This window comes from Haliaeetus leucocephalus, unplaced genomic scaffold, assembly GCF_000737465.1.
Source record: "Haliaeetus leucocephalus isolate CR32 unplaced genomic scaffold, Haliaeetus_leucocephalus-4.0 Scaffold984, whole genome shotgun sequence".
Classification (NCBI taxonomy): Eukaryota; Metazoa; Chordata; class Aves; order Accipitriformes; family Accipitridae; genus Haliaeetus; species Haliaeetus leucocephalus.
In genome coordinates, this window is record NW_010973420.1 from 677,203 (window position 1) to 691,242 (window position 14,040).

General features: G+C 43.4%; 1 protein-coding gene across 8 annotated transcripts in view; it reads left to right on the forward strand.

Moving 5' to 3' along the window:
- FAM120A (family with sequence similarity 120A) overlaps positions 1 to 8,162 on the forward strand; it is a 49,515-nt gene extending 41,353 nt beyond the window's left edge. For all 8 annotated transcript variants that reach the window (XM_010584396.1, XM_010584398.1, XM_010584401.1 and 5 more), the window contains 2 exons: positions 3,331 to 3,427; positions 6,195 to 8,162. In XM_010584396.1, coding sequence (XP_010582698.1) covers positions 3,331 to 3,427; positions 6,195 to 6,506 — 409 coding nt within the window. In that variant the 3' untranslated portion in view covers positions 6,507 to 8,162. The remainder of the gene's footprint in view (positions 1 to 3,330; positions 3,428 to 6,194) is intronic.
- Positions 8,163 to 14,040: the final 5,878 nt, after the last annotated feature.

Consider the following 14,040-nt stretch of genomic DNA (forward strand, 5'->3'; position numbering starts at 1 on the left):
AATTCTTCTGTGAAGCAGAAAACACCTGAAGGATGTTTCTAGGTTTAATAGTTCTCTGCTACAGTCATGATGGGAGATGTGCTTAAAAGAATATTAATTTCTTCAGCTCTTCCACTTCATTTCACTACAGCTGAAATTACAGGTGCACAACATTTCTGAAAAAGAGATACTTCGTTACAAAAGTACTTAGTCCTTTTAAGATTATATTTTTTCCATAGGCTTAATTGTTCTGTCCCTTACAGAACTGTCTTATCTTTAATTAAGATTGTATCTATTATAGGAGACAATCCCAAGGTAATGTGATATATATATTATGTCTGTCTTTAACTATATTAAAGGTATGGAGTAAAGTAGGTGTGTTTATGCCATCCTGAGCTAGGAAGCAGCCGTCTGAAAGCATAAGTCTGAACTGCATGAATTCCTCTCTATCCATTAATTTAATCAAATGTGCACTATAAAGCATAGTGCTAAAGTCAGCAAGAGCTGTTGGAATGCCTGTCTTGTTGGACTGAGTGAGGAAACAGTTGGATCTGAAGCCCTGGGAGAATGGGAGCAGGGGGAGAAGCAAAGAGGCTGCCAGTGTGGGGACAGGGAGAGGTAAGAACAGCAGAAACAAAGATTAAAAAGTTCAGCAGAAGAAAACAGCACTGGTGGAAGAGCAGAGCTGACACTTTGAGGGGACCAAATTTAGGTAGGAACATTTTATTCTCTAGAATGAGATTCAGTTGCCAACACATAAGCATCTAGTGTTGTTTTAGATGCTTCAGACAACTGTCAGCTAATTGTGCAGGCTAGTGGGGTCTGTGGGACACCTGTGCTCTTCCAGAATAGCAGCTGGAGACCAGGGGAGTAAGCTAAGGTGTGCGATGAGGCACTAGGCTCCTTACTCCTTACTTTTAACCTTACTCCTCAGTTTCAGTGGATGAAATAACATTTTTCACCATTTAATTGAGGTTAGTGTGTGGTCTTAAGTTCTGTTTTTCATGAGGATCCATGAACAGAAGAATCTGGCTTACTACAGAGCTTGTTACTTTTCTTCAGTTAAATGCACTGACTGCAGTACTGTTTGCAGAAAGCTTCCGGGTGATTTATATTGTCATACACAAAGACTGCTGTCTGAGGCACCCTGAGTGATGATCTGGAGACACCTTCAGGCTCAGATCTGGCTTACATTTACACATACCATTGACTACCTTGACAGGATAGGAGTTCCTCCATTTTCTGAAGAAGCAAATACATGAATTTATGCAAAACATCAGTAGCCAGGAACTAACACTGGCAAGTCCTAAATTGAGAACCCTCCTTAGCTGGGAAGTGGTCAAATCACTGAAAGGGTGTTATTGGTCCTGTAAGTACCTTTACAACAGAGAAATGCTAATCTCCAATAATAGCTTTTGCATTAGGGGATAAAATATCTGTACATTTTCATTGTGGGAGGTACTATCTTTGGGCAGTTAGGTTTGGGTGCAAGTTGTCACCTCAAAACAACAGGAAAACTGTCAATGCCAGATCTTCCTCTCTCCATCAGATCACAAATGATGTTAAATTCTTTACCTGTAGAGTTAACAGAATTGGTCAAAGAGGGCAAAACTACTGCAGGCAGCTTATCTGCTTGTTGTGTCAGTTGGTACTAAAAATAAAACCTAGTAGGAAAACACAGTAATACTAGTGTTCTGTCTAAAGACAGGCATTTTAAAGATTGGGGTCCTTGTTGGCAAATGCTGTTTCTTACTAAAGAAGACTCCTAGGAAGCTGCACAGTACATTGTCTGCAATTTATCACCTAGTCCTGCACACTTCTATTTCATTTTTTTTATCTGTTACAGCAGAGGGGATCATGTCAGGCTTGTTTACACCATTGTCTCGTGTCTTTGTGCAACGCCGAACTTGGATGTTGTTCTTATTGTGTAAAATTATACTACCTGCTTTTTATTGGCTTTGATCCCTCAATAGATTTCGTGTGATTTTTCTGAGTAGGAAGAATCTTACTCGGGTACACTTTGACCTTGTAAAAAAATAGCAAATGGGATAGGTAAGCCCTGTTGAAATCTTTGGAAAGAATGCAGTGATAGTTACTCAAATATAAAACACAACTCTTTGCTGTTGCTTTTAAATCCCAGTATTTAATTTCTTATTGCTCAGTGTGGGAATTTGCAGTGTGTGTGAAAGGACTTGCATGGCACAGATCAGTGTTTCTCCACTGAGTCAGTTCAGCATAACTCAGTTTTTACAGCAGAGGAAGCAGGAGCACTACAGAAAAGCTTACCTCCTCTTCAGGTGGTTTTTTGTACAGCTCACAGAGACCTTGCTGGCATGTGGGAATTGTCAGGTATATGGAATATGAGATTCAGTTAAATGGCAGCTGTCATTTGTTGCCAGAATGGCAAACTGGGCAATTGCAGCCCATGCAGCTTAGAAACTGGGCTGGATGCAGGCCTGGACCTAAGCAGCACTTGGCTGCTCTGTGCCAGCTGTAGAGGGGTCAGTCTTCATGCTGGGACCTCCTGGTATTGGGGCAGTGGATTTGGAGGAAAAGTAGAGCAGTCACGTATTTCTAGTAGAGAAAACAAAAAGAATTCTTAGGTGAGAAGTAGTCCTTGACATAATGATTAGGAATTTGAGTTTCTGCAGTTGGTGGCATTAAAATAGTTTTAGCTGAGTGAAAGTTTGTTTTGATCTGATCTAATCTTTATCGAATCAAATCAAAAAACCACCACCTGATGTGTCCTAGTTGGAAGCCTCCATTTGAAAGCATCCAAATTTGATAAATTGCTACACATCAGATATTGCTGAAGCCTCCTTTTTTCCCTCAGGTTCTTAGATGATTTTGTATTCTCCCATCAAAACTGAAGCAATTTTGTATTTTGCCTTCCTTTCCTTTATCTGATTTTGTCTGTCTAGCATGTTTATACATGGGAAGTGTTATTAAATGGGAGAAATGGCCTTATAAATGGTTCAAATTGCTTGCATAATTTTTTAAGGTGAAAGTATTTTGAGTTCTGTTTTTAAAGCACTGTAAGGATAATTTGACACTTTGAAAATGTTTCTGCAAAGCTTGAAAGTACTCATTTATTGTTTCTCTAGAAGTGAAATACAGATATAGTCATTTTATTGCTACGAAAACAAAAGGTTTGTTATGTTTCATACACTTGCAAGCAGTAGAACCCTGTAATTCTGAATTAGTTAGTCATACTGCTTCTTTAAAGAAACGTAAATTTTAGTCACTAGACAGTAAAGGTAGGAAAAAATCTTCCAGCAAAATAAAATTTAAAGCAGTTTTAAACAAAGCTGATAAGTATTTTTCTTTCTTCCTTTTCCTCAAAACTTACAGGCGTCCTAGAGGAGTTATTTCCACTCCAGTGATAAGAACTTTTGGAAGAGGCGGAAGGTACTATGGGAGAGGTTATAAAAGCCAGGGAGCAATTCAGGTAATAAAGCCATGTGCCTGACTTCAGAACACTCTAGTTTACAGACTAGTATGGTATGGACTTCCAGACCAGCTAACACTGACAAGCACAACTTTAAAAGATAAGTGCTTCTTACAATGATCTTTCCTATGTGTTGAAGCTGTAAGCTGCACAGCCACTGGTGGATGACAGGCTAGTGTTGCATCGCAATTTTAAGCAAACTTTGGTTATAAAGACAGACGTGGAAAAATGTATTTTGATGTGCAGGCTGTGCCTACACAGCTCTAACCAGCTGTGGGAGCAGAAGAAAAATTAGGAAAATGGGAGAAATACAAAGCTGAAACAAATTAGCTGTTCTGTTCCTGCCCCCACTCTTTCCCAGTTTCTTTTCTGGGACCACGGTCCGACCTCATGAAGAAAAATTAGCAGTATAAGGATCTTTGCTGCTGCATGGCTCCAAATGTAAGAACTTACTCTAAACTTCTAGGAAGTAACAGACCAGTCTTCACCCCCACGAGCACACAGTTTCATTTTTGGTGACAACGTGTGAAGCGTCTGTGGATCATGGCTTTTGTCTTTTCCATGGATCCTTTAAATATAGCTGAAGCAAACTGCTGTTTCATATTAAATGCCAATTGCTTTGGAGTTATGTTTTCCTCCCTTTTCCATTGTTCTTGCTGCTATGCAGTTTTGAATGTTGATGCAAGTCCCAGTGGTAATGGATGAGTGGGTAGAAAATAGGTGGAAAGCTTTCACAATAAATACATCATATGGATGTGCAATTTGTCATGGAGACATTAGTATGTAAGAGTAGGGGGGTGTTTGCAGGTATCAGACAGTAAGAGAAGGAATGTTCTCCAGTGGATAATGAAGCAACTATTAACTTCCAGTAAAGCTTGCGGTTTTCTAGGTGTAAAAATTCAAATACTTCTCTTTCTCGTTAAATTTCTGTGTCCGCAGATGATATATGTCTACAAATCTACCTATGTATTTGAAGCTTTAAATCTTTTACTTTAAATAGAAGAGAAACCACTATGTTAATTATATAGTGTCTAATTTCCAAGTACCTTAACCTATGAAATAAAGGAAGCCCTGAAAAGGAGCTCCCAAATATTCCGGGTTTACTACAGGTTTACATCTGTAAATGTAGTTCAGATAGCACCTGTAGGTGGATGGTAGATAGTCTTGGCAGACAGTCAGCAAGTTTGGGTATTCACATTTTATTGGTTATATGTAATTTGGGTGGTAAATACTTGCGATCACAAGGATTTGGGTCTAAAATTGTGCCTGTGATAGGGAGAAGAAACATAAATGACATTTTCTATTGACTGGTCCCGAGTTCATTGGATTTTACGGTCATGAAGTCACTATACCCTAGTATATATTCCTTTTACAGGAAAAGAGAAAAGGTGAATTAAAATGCATGTGACGGGGCGAACTTGGAAAACTTAATGCATAACAAGCAGATTTTGATACCCAGTTAAGACTAACTGGCAACAGTGTACTTCCCTGTCTTACAAACCTGGGCAGTTAAGGAAAGAGTGCCCATTCAGGGCCAGATTCAGATATGGGTATTTACACCAAGTAAGATCTTCCCTGCAGTGGCTTTATTGATAGTCATTATGAGACAATATGAAGAAAGGTTGGAGAACCTGACTGAAATAAGCAATTTGCATTTATTAAACATAGAAGACATGCCTATTTGTTCACAAGATGAGACCTTTCACTCTTGATCTGGAAAGAAACAAAAGCATGTGTTTAATCTAAAACTTAACACTTAGTAAAGCCTGTAAAGAAGTACATTTACACACACGTGCTAAATATTCTTTGTCCTCATATGCCAGTCATATACCTATGCAATGTTACTGCAGATTTTTTTATGGTTTTCTGAATAAGTTTTGTGATACTGATGCTAGAGAACAAGAGTTCTTACTCAACTGCAAAATCTTTCAGCGATTCAGAAAAGTCTAACCACACTGTTTCTAGTATGTAAAAATTCAGATTATTACACTATGAAACTGTTTGCTATTGTTTGAAGTGTATAAGATGTCCGTATCTTAAGTCATTTCTCAGTACTTGACTTTGTTAACAGCATGATAGAAAAGTACATTGCTTCTTAGCAACCCAACCTACTTACTTTGTTTTGTTGTTTAAAGCCTATTATGTTTCTGGAACACTAAGATTCATTGTTGCAGATACTTAAAAACTGAATATACATTCTAATGCTGCATAAATCTGGTTTTTATTGCTATACTCAGTCTTGTAAGATTCTACTATATGCTTTTCGTATGAAGTCACTTGCCTAATCTCAGAAGCATATAGACTAGTATAGATAATACTGCATGGTACTTTTGCACTTCTTTAAAAATTGTCTGAAAAAAGTTTTGGTTTGTATTTGAATAACATGTAATCATATCATTAAATTGTAATGTATATGAACCAAGAAGCAGAGTTAAGCTGTATATTGATTCTCAGTTTTGGTGTTTCCAGATGTTTATGTAGCTCTTACATTGTGAAATAACTGAAGCATCAAAGTTAGAAAGGGCATTTTACCACAAGAACATCAGAAGGCATGGCTAGAAGGCACTCAGAAATACTGAAAGTTCTTTCTCATCTGTGCTGTGCTGTTTATTTTGTATGCCACTTCTTATTTCAGCAGTACATAATACTCGGTATTCGCTTGTGATACTTCTGCACACTGCATGCTGCCTATTATAGTGTTATTGTAACAGATTGTAAATATATAGCAGTGGTTCTTCAGTAATTTTCTTCTTTTTTTAAAAAATAGGGCAAACCTCCTTATGCTGCTTCAGCAGAAGAAGTAGCCAAAGAACTTAAGTCAAAATCAGAGGAATCTAAATCCTCAATTGTGTCTTCAGATGGATCCCTGGCTGAAAATGGAGTTGTGAATGAGGAAAAACCAGCTTCCCAGATGAATGGGAATACAGGAGACATCAGGGCTTCCAATCAGTCTGAAAGTGCCTTGAGTAATGACTCTAAAATGTGCAATACAAATCCTCACTTAAATGCACTAAATGCAGACAGTGTTTGCCATAAAGATGATACTCTTGAGGCCACTGTCTTAAAAAAAGAAGAGTAAACTTATTTTTTATAGAGGGTGAAGGATGTTGGGAAGGGTCAGGATTAGGAATATCTGGAAAGAAAGAGAGCCTACAGTTACGTACATTTTTTCCTTTCCGTAAGAGAAAAATGAGGACTTTGGAAATTCGGATCCCTCTTTGATGTCAGAGATTTAAACAACACATTTTTAGTTTTAACCAGTTGTAGTCAAAATGCTACAATAAAACAAAAAAGAAAGAGAATGAAGAGCATTTGACTCCCGCACTTAAAATGAAGTATACATAAAGTTTAAACTGGTTATGACAAAAGCTTGTAGTTTTGTTTTTTGAAATATAAAGAAAACAAATTTTGGCAGTCTTTAAGTATATATAGCTTAAAATATAATTTTTAGTACTTGGCACCATATGTATGCCATTATATTTGATTTTGCATTACTGTGTCACAATAAAGCTTTCTTTAAGGCTTTGATTTCATGATTATGGGGGGAAAAAGGCACAACCACAGTTTTTTCTTTCTTAAATTTCATCACCGTTGATGTGGTTCTTTTGTGTTAAAATGTGCAAACTATCGAAACTAAAAATTATAGAGTAATATTGCAGTTCTGCTGATTTTTAAATATACATCATACATACTTTACAAGCAAGTTAAATGGAGATAAACTTGAAATCATAGAAGATGCAAATGACCTTTCAAAATAAACACAATGTGTTCTGAAACTTTTTGTGACTAATACCATGCATCCGTGATCAATGAACTATGTGGTTTTGAATCAGACGTAGACCATTAGTACTACTATTTGAGCTAAACTTCTGCATGGTTCATAATTTTTAAAGTGTGTAGTTAATATTATGCATGTTATTGTCCTCTTTCTTCCATTCTTACAAGTACTGTGCCCATTTGCAAAACAAAAAGCTAATAATCAGTAATAGTCCTATAAAAGATGTTAACTATGTTTAGTCATTGACTGATCTTGCTCTAACCTTAAAATTTTGTGATTATTGACCTCTGTTGCATTTATTCTAAAACTTAAAAAAAAAAATTATCTAGCCGTTTTGAATATCAACGTTACCCTGGTGTACTCATTGCTGTATGCATTATTGTTCTCTGTTGCTGTTTTATGCCTTCATATTAGCAAATATGAAATTCTGTGAAAAACAAAAAAAAAAGCTTTGATCTTCAAAAAAAAAAGTACCCCCCTTCTGTAGCAGGAAACAAATGGCTTGTTCTTGAGAACTTTCCCATCAAGAATTTAGTATAAGCAAATATACCTGTATCATTTTGATGTTTTTGTTAGTGTTTCCAAACTTAATGTACTTCAAAATCAGAATCATTTCTTTATATTCGTTTTCATATAATTCTCCTGATGCTCTTCATCACACATTAGTGATCAGAAATGAGGTGTAATTCCCCATTCCCTGCCCGCAAGAGCTAAGTAGGTATCTTAATGTAAGTTGAAGGGAGTTCTGCCCCAACTCATGGATTGTGCAAGAATGAACTACTGTTGGGTTTGATTGGTTGTAGATGGATTGTGGTGTGGTGTATTTGAAGGCTATTGAATGCAACTTACAGTGCTTAATAAAAATCTTTATTCTTTTAGTATAAAATACTGTATGCCTTTTTTGTCAAATATTTTTTTAATTAACGTGTTGTAAATAAAAGTTTTCCTATGCCCAAATAAAGTGATTGAGTTAGCAGACTACGCGATGTCCTCCCAAAAGACGGAGAAGGAAAACACAGCCTTTACACGCTGCCGCTGTTGGGTGATATCGCACTCGATCGGAGTAATGCTTTGTCCTTTGTATTTTATGCAGCTACTTCAGATGTCCACGTTTAAATGCGAGATGGCTAATAAGATGCAAATAGGACAGAAATAACAGGGGCAGTTGTTTAAAGAAGAAGACGACCAACCCCGGGTGCTCGCAGGGCTTGAAATGCAAGGTGATCGGCACTGCCTGTATCTCAGCTCCTCGTAGCTGAGAATAAATTATTCCATTATGCAGGAGTTCTCTACATCATGGATCATACTGACATACATGAGGAGTTATAAATGTATACCTTGGTTGATAGCAGGAGAGCTTTTTTGTCTGGGCACGCCCTTATTGTCTGCTGTCTCTATCTGAATGTTCATCTGTTTACTGCCTGACACACATTGTTAAAAACAGGCTTGCCCTGAGTGTTTCTGATCTTGTGTTGTGTCTACATGAGTGGTGGTAACAGCTCTGTGCTTGGGGTGTAGATGCAGTTTATAGCGGCACAGCTGTGTTTTGTGCAAATGACGGCAGTCGGCCTTCCTCTCTCCTCCTGAAGTCCAACAAGCTGGAGAGGAGCGGTTGTGCTGGTGTCACGGCAGCTGTCAGGGGATCCTGCAGCTGAACTCGGGCGGGATCGTGTCCCTTCCCACCCTGCAGTGACGCAGTGCTGCTCGCCCCACGTTAGAGCTTGTCTGTTATGGAAATACTGTCCAACCTCTTGCTCTGGTGAAGGTTCAAGGCACCAACTGCCGTCTTTCCCAGCATAACCTGGTCACTGGCATCGAATAAACAATATCAACAAAAATAAACGTGTATGAGAGATTTCACCAGTGTGCCACCTACTGCAAGTGTAATGACTTTACTCCTTTCCTCAATGTAACTGTGCAGGCAGAGTTTCTTCATGGGCAGCCATAGTGTGACAAGCTATCCGCACAAGTGTGACTAAAATTAGGATGTGGAAGTACAGAAAATTAACTAGTCCACTGGCCCAAAGGTGAGGTGCTGCATTTACTTTTTCCAGAAATTATGGTGAAAAACTTTGGCTTGTGTGACTTACGTCTGCTTGACCCGGAGCACTTATTTTCTTTGTGGCCCATTTAAACCCCTGCCATTGCCCCGGCGAGGCTGAAAGCTGCTCCTTGGGCAGAAACTACGCTCGGGCAGGAGGACGAGCCTTCGGCTGTTGGCAGATGCTAGTGGAAGTAGTGGCAGGGACGTCTTACAGGTACCAGAGCTCCCTGGTTCCCAGTCAGGGAACTTCAGTGTCAAGCCCAGAACCAGTGCTGGGTTTATTTTTTGCCCCCTGCAATGGGTTCGTGCAGTTCAGCAACTGAGGGTGCGGGAGGTGCAGCGGTGGGTGCTCAGGGGCTGGGCAGGGACTGGTGGGCTGGGGGGAACTGGGTGATACTCTGTGAATCTGCATCCCTCAGAGGCAAGTGTGGGGCTACCTGTCTTCCTTCCTGTCCTGAGTAGCTTCCTGCAGGAAATAAGATGCATTTCAAGTTCATTTAGTCTCTTCCAAAGACTTAAGCTGACTCTGTAATGGGTGATCCTGCGGAAGGACCAGGTGTTGCCTGGGCTTGCTCCTGAACGCCTTGCACACGTGAGTTTATACATCAGGAATTACGTTCTGCTATGCACTCTGTTACATGGACCTTTTTAATGTGCTAATTAAAGTAATTAACAATCTATTGCCTACGTGTAGACAGGTTGCCTGCCTCTCCTGTAAGAATACTGCGGACTGCTGTTGGACAGCAGCTCAGCCCGGCGTGTGGAGGTGTTGATGCTGCTGACTCGCACTTTCCTGGTGGTCCCCTCTAGCTGCGTCCATCTCCGCTGCCAGTCCACGCTGGGATCGGGAAGCGCCGGGGCTGCGGCGTGTCTGCTGTAGGTGGGGAATGGGGTGTTCAGCTTTTTGTGCGTTGCCTGGAGGTTTCCTGTTAGTGAGCCAGAAGAAGCTCTCCGGCACCGAGGGTGGAGGCTGAAGCCAGCTCCTTGCCGTGCAGCAGGTCTTTGCATCTAAGCAAGTGTCTGGAAGCGGTGCCCAAGGGTGGAGGGGCTTGTTATATATAAAGGCCAAAGGTCTCTATGAGAAGTGAGCCTTTTTATTTATAAAGTGAAAACTGATACGAATAAAGATGATGGCTCTTGGACCTCTTGGCATGGAATAGAATAGAATGGAATGCACTAGAATAGAATAGACTATTTCAGTTGGAAGGGACCTACAACGATCATTTAGTCCAACTGCCTGACCACTTTTTGGCTGACCAAAAATTAAATTATTAAGGGTGTTGTTCAAATGCCTCTTAGATACTGACAGGCTTGGGGCATCGACCACCTCTCCAGGAAGCCTGTTCCAGGGTTTGACCACCTTCTCGGTAAAGAAATGCTTCCTGTGTGACCAATATCTCATTATCCATCTCCAAGACAAGAGTTAAACTGGGAGAATCGGCCGTTTGGGAGGGGGTGTGTGGTCGCCATCCATCCCAGGCCAATGGGCTTGGCTGTCAGCTGAGGGCAGAGCCCTGCTCACTGCTCGCTTGCAAGCAACAAGCAACTAAAACAACTATGCTCCTCCCTGGGCTAGCCTCGCTAATTGTTTAGCTGTGTTGTTAAGGACCAATAATGATCTGTGGGTGCCACAGTCAATCACTTTTAGTGCATTTTTTACATCCAGTCTTCAGCGAGTCCTTAAACGCAGGCAGGTGAGTAGTTACTGACAGTGGAGACGATCCAGAGGCCGGGGGTTGTCCGTGCAGGGGGAGCCCAGCGCAGGCACCCCAGAGCGTTTTTCATTCTCGGCTCTTGCACGTTAAGTGCGGCGTTGGCGTTACGGACAGAGGAAAATGAGATTTAAGCGATCTGCTAGACGGCGAGTGGCCAAAGAGCCCCCTCCCGTCGCCGGGGATGGCGAGCAGCACGGGTGAGGAAGCGCTGCGACCATTTTATTTCCTGTGCTCACGGTTGTGCTATTTAAGGCAGCGGTTGCGTCGCTGGATGGCTGCGTCATGGGCCGGGGGGGCGTAAGCCTGCCTGAGAGGGCAGCAGCCGCTGCGCTACATTCCCGATCCTCGTCAAAAAGTCTTGAAGGGGTGAGTTTTTCGGAGTTGCGGAAAGCCCTGCGACCAGGAGGGTCCTTGCAGCAGCAGGCAGCTCCAGGGGCTGTTCCTACGCCGTCAGTAAAAGGTTCTGATGAACCCTCCGTGAGCAGGGTCCCTCACACCAGCGTGCAGGATGGAGCCCCAGCGCCCGGTCGCAGCGATGACAGGGAATGGGATAGTGCGGCCACCGCTCCTGTGCTGTGAAGAGATGAAAAGCGAGAGCGTGGGCACGTTTTTCAATGCACTCAGTGCTTAAGAGCGTAATTATCCAGACCTGAGGCAGATTACAGCTCCCTCAGTGAAAGTCTGTATAATCCTTTTTATTGTGCCAAAAGCCCATAAAAGAACCAAAGCTGAGTCCGGTCACGCGTAACCGCGGGGTAAGAGCGCGCCGGCGGGTGCGCGGCCCTGGGGCGAGGTGAGATCTCCGGCGTCCGCTCCCCTCTCCTGGGGAAGCCCAGTCCCCGCCGGGTACCGCTGTTCCCGGGGAGCTGGCAGGGCCGCGCCGTGGGTTGGAGTAGGACGGCTCTCAATGTCCCACTGGTGTCCCCTGTCCCCAAGACATCCAACCCACCTGTGGGCGAATGCCTTAAGAGCAGCAGCTCTCCCGGGGGCGGTGTGAAGGGCCAGGGCCGTGCCAGCCGCGGGGAGGCACCCCCACGGCCACCTGAACCCTCAGGGTGAGTTTTGCAGGATTTAGTAGCCCCCATCTCTAACTGTGACTACTACAAATTAATAAAAAGAAAGGTAGTTTTGCACTAATCATTACCTGAAAGACTGTTGTTTAAATGTGCTAGATAACTTCAACGAACCCAGTGGCAGTATCCACGCAGAGCAAGTGTGTAATTCCGTCCTGCCTGTGGTTACAGCAGGTTTTGCTCTGCTCCCCTCTGGGCACTGCCCCAAGCCCGGGGGGTTTCTTTGTGACCCGTTTTTCCTCCTTATCTGATGCGTTATGGGGGCAAGACTCTCCATTTCTCTGGGCCAGTGTGGGTGCGTGTGGCTGCTCCTGCAATCGCGCCCTCCAGACCTGGAGGGGCTGCGGGTCTCTCCCCCAGCGCTCGGCTGCTGCCTGATCCTCACTTGTGCCTCGTCCTAGACCTTGACCTGAACCACAAGCCCATGCTCTGCTCAACCTGCCACGTCCTGGTCCAGCGCCCCACAGCAGGAGGGGATGCGGCGGCAGGAGGGGATGCGGCGGCAGCAGCGCGTGGAGGACGCAGCATGTGTCAGCGCGGCCCAGCTGAGGGCAAACCCATGGCCCCTGCATCAGCCCAGAGGCCCCGTCCTGAGTTTTGCCCTGAGACACCTCTCCTTGGACCAGGCAGAGGAGAGCAAGCAGCTCCAGAGCCCTTCTCCGGGGGCTTTGCTTTCTGATGGCAAAGCAGCAGGTAAGAGCAAATATTGGGTTTTTTTCATTTAATACCCAAGTAAAGGATGCTAATGCGATGGGGAATTCAGGGGTTTGGGCAGGAAGAGGTGTATTTCTGAAAGTACTATGGGATTGTAATCTGTCCTACGTTTGGCATTTAGGTCTGGGGGCTTGTCGGTCAGTATATTTTGTGAGATACGTGACTGAAGGTGTGCCCTGGTTTCTGGTTGAAATTGCAACTGTTCATTCATGACTATGCGAACTAATACAGCAATTTAAAATTAAAACACAAGTGAAGGATGAAAACAAAAATATTAAGTAAAAGTTGGGTAAGGTCCTACAGAAATCAGGAACGTCATGAAGTACTGACAACGTTCAGCTTAATTCATAGTGCTCCTGTTACAGTATTTGTAATAAAACATAGCATTTAGTGACCTGCTATCAGATGTATTAAATATCTGTTGGGTGCAGCTGGTGAGCACAAAGGATGAAGGATGTGGGCGAAGAGCTAAACTGGGGGGGACTGGGGGTGGAGAGGAACGAGGACCTGTGCGACTGCCGCTGCGGGGACGCGGCAGGAGCAGAGGACCGGCTGGCAGGGTGCCGAGCGGCGGCTGGCGTTGGAGCCAAGCAGCTCCCGGCGGTGCCAGCCCAAAGGCACAGCACCCGTGGGTGCCTGGAGCCTCCCAGAGGGGACGAGGGCGAGGACGAGGACAGAAACCCCGGCCCGTGGGCCAGGCTGGGCAAGCTCGCTTGCTGCTGCCGGCCTGGAGGTACGCAGATCGTGCTCGGTTGTCATCTGCCTTTTCAGGTGATGCATCGAGGTTGCGTCTCGGCGTGAAGTCTCAGAGGGTCTGCGGTCAGCAGTGGATTTTGCCAGTCGTTTCAGGCCGGGCAGCACCTTCCCGCAAAGCTCCAAGCAGCGTGTCCCCAAGTGTCATTTCCAGTAAACCTCGTCAATGCAAACGTCCTTTTGCTTTGTGTCTGTCAGTCACGTCCGTCTAACATTTAATTCTGCTTTATTTATACTCTGTCTTCTAACAGGCTCTCAGCAAATCCAAAGAGAAAAGTTATAAACACTTTGAAACTCTCTTTTACTTGGTAAACTTCTGGCTTCTTTGGCTTTGTAGAAAATGAGCTTCCTGATCCCTAATAAAACACAGCGGGGAGAGGCGAAATAAATGTGAATTAGGCTGATGACAGCGATGGGCTCGTGCACATCTTCCTCCTTTACGAAGTTTCAGACTAGAAAATGCTTACGGTTGCGCTCGGACTATGCTGTGTCAGAGATGGAGACAGAAGGAAGCTCCCAGCATGGCAGTGTGCTCT